At 46.4% G+C, this 7500-nt stretch overlaps 1 protein-coding gene across 1 annotated transcript in view; it reads left to right on the forward strand.

Annotated features, from left to right (window-relative positions):
* Positions 1–7500, forward strand: part of bahcc1b (BAH domain and coiled-coil containing 1b) — a 64824-nt gene that overhangs the window by 16344 nt on the left and 40980 nt on the right. The window contains 1 exon segment of the mRNA XM_064323461.1: positions 6053–6223. Within this exon segment, the coding sequence (XP_064179531.1) occupies positions 6053–6223 (171 nt within the window).

The raw sequence follows: 7500 nt of genomic DNA on the forward strand, positions 1-7500 counted from the left end.
TGGCTAGAGGGAACACATGGACTGGAGCCTATGAAAAATGGACTGGATTGTCATAGTTATTTGTAAAACTGCCGGTCAAAATTATTTATTTATTTACCAAAGGTGGTTGGACGCCGTCCACCCACGTCCGCCCCCAATTTAACCCCTGAGTGTGTGTGTGTGTGTGTGTGAGTGTGTGTGCATATTCTGACTCACTCACTGTGTAGTAAAGCTTTGCCTGTAAATGTTCATGGAATCTTCCTGTCAGGCTGTTCTTTACTGGAACTGCAGACCACAGGTCCTGGATGGTCGATTTTCCAGAGAACTTTTCTGGCTTTCTGACCATCTGGACAGACTCACAGTTGACAGTGATGATACGTTTAAAACTTTCATTTAACACACCTTCAGTGTGCCAGAACAGTGCCCTCCCTTAACCTAACGCCCCCCCAGTTTCGTAGGGACCCCTATCCACCCCCCCTGGATCGGGGTAGTTGTATAAGCTTAAAAGTTGAGACCTTTCTTTTGCTCACGTTTTGGTCCCCCCCCACTTCAAAAATCTCTCCTGCGCCCCTGGGCGACAGGGTAGTATAATGGGTAAGGAGCTGGCCTTGTAACCTAAAGGTCACAGGTTTGATTCCTTGGTAGGACACTGCTGCTGTACCCTTGAGCAAGGTACTTTACCTGCATTGCTTCAGTATATAAATGTATACAATGTAAGTGCTATGTAAAAGTTTTGTGTCGCTCTGGATAAGAGTGTCTGCTAAATGTAATATATAGTAATAATATAATAACTCAAGGCTGTAGAAAGGTGTATAACTCACACTGGCCGAGGTATAAGGGTGCCAATGTTTCATAAAACTAACATTGAACCTGTCTATATCTGTGTCTGTGCAAGTGTGCGTGTGTGTGTTTGTGTCTGTGTGTCTGTGTGTGTGTGTGCGTGCGTGTGTCCATGTGTCTGTGTGTGTGTGCGTGTGTGTGTGTGTGTGTGTGCATGTGTCCATGTGTGTGCGCGTGTGTGTTTGTGTTTGTGTGTCTGTGTGTGTGTGTGCGTGTGTCCATATGTGTGCGCGCGTGCGTCTGTGTGTGTGTGTGCGTGTGTGTGTGTGCGTGCGTGCGTGTGTCCATGTGTGTGTGTGTGTGTGTGTGTGTGTGTGCGTGTGTTTTTGTGTCTGTGTGTCTGTGTGTGTGCGTGTGTCCATGTGTGTGCACGCGTGCATGTGTGTGTGTGTGTGTGTGTGTGTGTGTTTGTGCGCATGTGGACGGGCAGGGCCCATTTGGAGTTACACTTCCCTTATTCCTGCATGTGGCACAGCGCTGTTGGAACACTGCCTCTTCCTTTCATTACTATTATTATGGATGGAAGAAACAGTGTTCCAACAGCGCCGTTTTTGTGTTGTTTTTATGGTTTCTTGGGTTAGATGCTAATTCTTTATATGTTCTGTGGACTGTGGTGTTAATCTGGCTGTTTGCGTGGATGAGTCTTCCGGCTCTGGCACTGTTTGTGCATTCATACCCACGGCCTGGCTGAACAGGTCCAGGGGAGCCCAGTTCAGACCTGGGCTAGGCATGCGGTGGGGTTGCCATGGTGCTCGTACCCTAGGAGGACCCCTGGCGTGACCCCTGTCATATGTGCTTTTACCCCCCACAGAGGGTCATTACAGCACTGCTCTGTTATAGATGGTTATTCACATTATCGCAGGGAATTAATGATTGACTCTGGCAGACGTGAGCGATGTGATGCAAGCGGTCCTCACCGCTACTGCAGAACCAGCACACACAGGGTGATGGATGGCACTTAGCCACTCTCTGATTCAGAGTCAATCCAGAATTATGGAAGAAAATCCATCCACAGCTTCCCCGTTCCCAGTTTTTCCCTGTGTGTGTGTGTGTGTGCATGTGTGGGTCTGAGAGTGCATGTGTGTGTGCCTGTGTGCATGCATGTGTGTGTGTGTGTGTGTGTGTGCATGTGCATGTGTGTGCATGTGTGCATGCGTGTGTGTGTATGTGTGAGTGTGCGTGTGTTTGTGTGTGTGTGTGTATGTGTGTGTATGTGTGTATGCGTGTGTGCGTGTGTGTATATGCATGTGTGTATTTGTGTGTGTGTATGTGTGTGTGTGCGCGCTAACAGCAGGGCTGGAGTAGCACTCTGGGGCAGAGCCCTGCTGATGCTAATGCTAATGCTAGTGCTAATGCTGTGCAGAGCGCAGGGGCTGCGTGAGCAGGAGGTCATTACAGGATGACTCGCGAGAGCGGAACGCGCGATGCACGTCAGCCGCTGCGGAGTCTGCGGAGCGCGTGTGTGTAACTGACCAGAGGGGGGCGCTGGAGAGCGACAGGGCTGTGGGCCAGGTTGGCCCTGAGGAGCGCGTGTGTGTAACTGACCAGAGGGGGGCACTGGAGAGCGACAGGGCTGTGGGCCAGGGTGGCCCTGAGGAGCGGTGTGTGTAACTGACCAGAGGGGGGCCTGGCGAGCGACAGGGCTGTGGACCAGGTTGGCCCTGAGGAGCAGTGGTTCTGGCCAGACGGGCGCTGGTGGCGACAGGTGATGGCGCGGTTGGCCCTGGGAGGTTTTTGACCATGGGGGGTCAGAGGGCCTGGCGGTTTCTGAAGCGGCCATTGTTGCCATATGGTGGACTGTGAAAGCACAGGCTGACCTTTGTTCCTGAGGAAATGCAGCGTTAATCATTTGCTCTTTTCCATGCTCATTTGGAACTTTCTCATTCCTTTTTTCTACGTTTGTTTTTCTGTTATTGGCTCACTGTTCTGATAGAGTTTTTATGACTGTTCTGGGTGTTTTTTTGTTAGAGTGGACTGAATAGTTCAAAGGCAATCGTTTTCCAGCTTTTTTTCTTTTTTTTTTTTACCTCCGGACAAATTAATCACAAGTTTCATGGGCACGTTCCTGGCCTTCATGACAGTGTGACTGTTCTGATCTGGTGCAGTTGAGACCTCACAAACTGGGTGATCTGGTGCAGTTGAGACCTCACAAACTGGGTGATCTGATGCAGTTGAGACCTCACAAACTGGGTGATCTGGTGCAGTTGAGACCTCACAAACTGGGTGATCTGATGCAGTTGAGACCTCACAAACTGGGTGATCTGGTGCAGTTGAGAGACCTCACAAACTGGGTGATCTGGTGCAGTTGAGAGACCTCACAAACTGGGTGATCTGGTGCAGTTGAGAGACCTCACAAACTGGGTGATCTGGTGCAGTTGAGAGACCTCTCAAACTGGGTGATCTGATGCAGTTGAGAGACCTCACAAACTGGGTGATCTGGTGCAGTTGAGAGACCTCACAAACTGGGTGATCTGGTGCAGTTGAGAGACCTCACAAACTGGGTGATCTGGTGCAGTTAGAACCTCACAAACTGGGTGATCTGGTGCAGTTGAGAGACCTCTCAAACTGGGTGATCTGATGCAGTTGCAGACCTCACAAACTGGGTGCTAGTGCAGTGCAAAAGGGTGATTGTGAGTTCGCCTCCAATGGTGATTGGTTGCAGTTGAAGACCAAAACTGGTGAACTGATCGTTAGAGTTTCAAAATTGCAGTCATGCAAATGAGGTTGATGTTCCTAGCCCATTTGGGTTGATATAAATGCACAGAATGATTGTCAACTGAAGTGCGTTCTGAAGGTTTTGCTTCCAGATTTTTCAAATCTTATACTTTCTTCATTTTGACTTAGGCAGTTGATTTCCATTGCACGTATGAGTGTAATTTAAATGAAACTGAGGTGTGGTTGATTTTGAAATTCCTTTGCCACGACAGGCCAGTTCCGACAGAGGTATTAAAACAATTACTCTGAATGAGCAGCAAGCAGCAGCGACAGTGTGATAAAACAAATCACTCCCGAAGTGAGAAGCGCATACAGCAGTGGATAAACATAATGCAATCAGAGGAGAAGTGCGATAAGGGAGAGAGAGAGAGAGCAGGGGGAGAGAGAGAGAGAGAGTCGGGGGAGAGAGAGTGAAAGAGCGGGGGGAGAAAGAGAGAGTTGGCTGTCATTATTATTATGTTATTAGCATGTTAGTGTTATAAAAATTAATATGTAATTATAACTGTTTATGTATATGTATATGTATGCGTATTTCTATATATATATATATATATGTATGTGTATGTGTGTATGTTTGTATGTATGTATGTGCATGTATATGCGTGTGTGTATATATGTATATATGTATTTATATATATGCTGTCTGTATATATATCATGTGTACTATATATATAATCATATTATCCTGTTATAATTCTTTGTTTCAAATGCAAATTTTCTCATGCTAATAAAGCACTTTGAATTTGAATTTGAGAGAGCAGGGGAAGAGAGAGAGAGAGAGTAGGGGAGAGAGAGAGAGGAAGGGGAAGGAGAGAGAGAGCAGGAGGGAGATAGAGAAAGAGAGAAAAAAAATATGGAGAGAGCTGATTGTGTACACCTCGGTTCATGCTGACAATTTACTGTATTGTAAGTAGTGCCTCAAGCCATCCACCCTCATGCAAGCACATACACACCTCTCTCTCTCTCACACACACACACACACTTTCACTTGCTCACTCTCACATAAAACAACAATAGTGATAAATGTAATAATATATAACAATAACAACAATAACAGCAACCACAGCAACAGAAGTAAATAATTTATATTCACATGTTTATATGGGGTGGGTGGTCACTTACTGTCCCTCAGGTTATGTCAGGCTGAAATGAACTGTGCCACAATTGGGGCTGTTGATCCTTCTACTGATAGAATTGCACATTTTTCTTCTTTCGATAGGGAAATTGAGTTTTTGTATCTGCCTATTTCAATTGCAAGTGTGTGGTCACTGAGCCTGTACTTGGTCAGGATCCGTCTCTGCTTTGTATCTCTGACAAAGTAGAGACACTCTGCCAGTGTGTATTTTCTATTTAGGGCTCGATAACAATTGTGTTTCTTTGTTCCAATGGTCCAGATAGGAGTTGTTGTTGTGTTCTCTAATTTGGTTAACTCCAATGGGCTGTTGTGAAGCAGTGCTGATCTGAAGTTGGTTTGTATTAGTGTGAGTTAATGTCAGTCTAGAGAGGTTCAGAACCAGCTGACTGAGGGGATGCTTTTCTGGGCTGAGCTCTTGGGTTTGGAGTGCCAAGAATTGTAAAGAGTTTGTTGGACTCATTTTTAGATTAAAATTTAATACCCTATTTTGAATTTGAATGAGTTGGGAATCTGCCTAATTCCTGCATGCATTGTTAGGGGCATTTTCTGGGTACGTGTAGTATGTTTTTACAGAATTCTGCATGCAGGGTTTCAGCTAGATGCTTCTCCCACTTAGTATAGTCTTGTTGACTGAGTGGACCCCATATTTTGCTTCCATATAGCATGATAGGCTGGATGACACTGTCAAAGATTTTTGACCAGATTCTAGTGGGAATGTTTATTTTATAGAATCCCCTTTTAATCGCATAAAAAGCCCATTGGGCCTTTACTTTTAACGCATTCACTGCTGGGCCAAAGCTCCCTGATTTACTGATTTTTAGTCTTAAGTAATCATAGCTTAGTGTGTGTTCAAGAGCAGTGTTTCCTAGAGTAAAAATGTATCTGCTTTCCTGTGATCTGGGCTGTTTTTTGGAAGATCATACTCTTTGTCTTTTTCATATTTACTGTCAGGGCCCAGTTCTGACATTATTGCTCCAGCAGATCCAGGTTCTGTTGTAATCCTTGCTCAGTGGGTGACAACTGGACCAGGTTATCTGCATAGAGCAGGAATTTAACTTCTATGATGTTTAGGGTGAGGCCTGGAGCTGAATATTGTTCCAATAAGACCGCTAACTCATTGATAAAGAGATTGAACAATGTTGGACTCAAACTGCAGCCCAGCCTCACCCTACGCCCCTGTGTGAAGAAATTAGTTTTATTCTGCACTTATTTTTCACATATATTGATTTAATTATGTCATACATTTTACCTCCTACACCACTTTGTAGGAATTTATAATATATAGTATAGTGAAATATATATATATAATATAGGCCCTTGTGCCAGATTGAAGCTAATGTTTTGTTGAAGTCAATGAACTCTCTCTCTCTCTCTCTCTCACAGGTAGTGGATTGATAGGTGGTTCCTCCTTCATGGGCTCTTTCCTGGCCAGCAGTCTGGGTTCCCCCCCCTCCCACTCTGCCCCCCCCTCAGGGGCCCCACACTCCCCCTCCTCCCCCTCCTTACACAGTGGGCCCCACTCCAGCCCTTCTCAGATATGGTTCCCCCACCAAGGTAAGACCCTCAAACACACTCACACTCTCTCACACACACACACGTCTCTATGTGATTGTGAATGTGTGTGTGTATGTGTGTAAGGGTGTATGTGTAAGGGCGGGATTGTATATGTGTGTGTCTGTGTGCGAGCTTGTGTGTGCTGGTTTAGACTCTGCTCATACTGAGTGAGGCTGGTTTAGACTCTGCTCATACTGAGTGAGGCTGGTTTAGACTCTGCTCATACTGAGTCAGGGCTGAGCTGTGTGAGGCTGGTTTAGACTCTGCTCATACTGAGTCAGAGCTGAGCTGTGTGAGGCTGGTTTAGACTCTGCTCATACTGAGTCAGGGCTGAGCTGTGTGAGGCTGGTTTAGACTCTGCTCATACTGAGTGAGGCTGGTTTAGACTCTGCTCATACTGAGTGAGGCTGGTTTAGACTCTGCTCATACTGAGTCAGGGCTGAGCTGTGTGAGGCTGGTTTAGACTCTGCTCATACTGAGTCAGAGCTGAGCTGTGTGAGGCTGGTTTAGACTCTGCTCATACTGAGTCAGGGCTGAGCTGTGTGAGGCTGGTTTAGACTCTGCTCATACTGAGTCGAGCTGAGCTGTGTGAGGCTGTTTAGACTCTTGTCTTCATACTGAGTGAGGCTGGTTTAGACTCTGCTCATACTGAGTGAGGCTGGTTTAGACTCTGCTCATACTGAGTGAGGCTGGTTTAGACTCTGCTCATACTGAGTGAGGCTGGTTTAGACTCTGCTCATACTGAGTGAGGCTGGTTTAGACTCTGCTCATACTGAGTCAGGGCTGAGCTGTGTGAGGCTGGTTTAGACTCTGCTCATACTGAGTCAGAGCTGAGCTGTGTGAGGCTGGTTTAGACTCTGCTCATACTGAGTGAGGCTGGTTTAGACTCTGCTCATACTGAGTGAGGCTGGTTTAGACTCTGCTCATACTGAGTCAGGGCTGAGCTGTGTGAGGCTGGTTTAGACTCTGCTCATACTGAGTCAGAGCTGAGCTGTGTGAGGCTGGTTTAGACTCTGCTCATACTGAGTCAGAGCTGAGCTGTGTGAGGCTGGTTTAGACTCTGCTCATACTGAGTGAGGCTGGTTTAGACTCTGCTCATACTGAGTGAGGCTGGTTTAGACTCTGCTCATACTGAGTGAGGCTGGTTTAGACTCTGCTCATACTGAGTGAGGCTGGTTTAGACTCTGCTCATACTGAGTGAGGCTGGTTTAGACTCTGCTCATACTGAGTCAGGGCTGAGCTGTGTGAGGCTGGTTTAGACTCTGCTCATACTGAGT

The sequence above is a fragment of the Anguilla rostrata genome, chromosome 2 (assembly GCF_018555375.3).
Source record: "Anguilla rostrata isolate EN2019 chromosome 2, ASM1855537v3, whole genome shotgun sequence".
NCBI classification, from domain to species: Eukaryota; Metazoa; Chordata; class Actinopteri; order Anguilliformes; family Anguillidae; genus Anguilla; species Anguilla rostrata.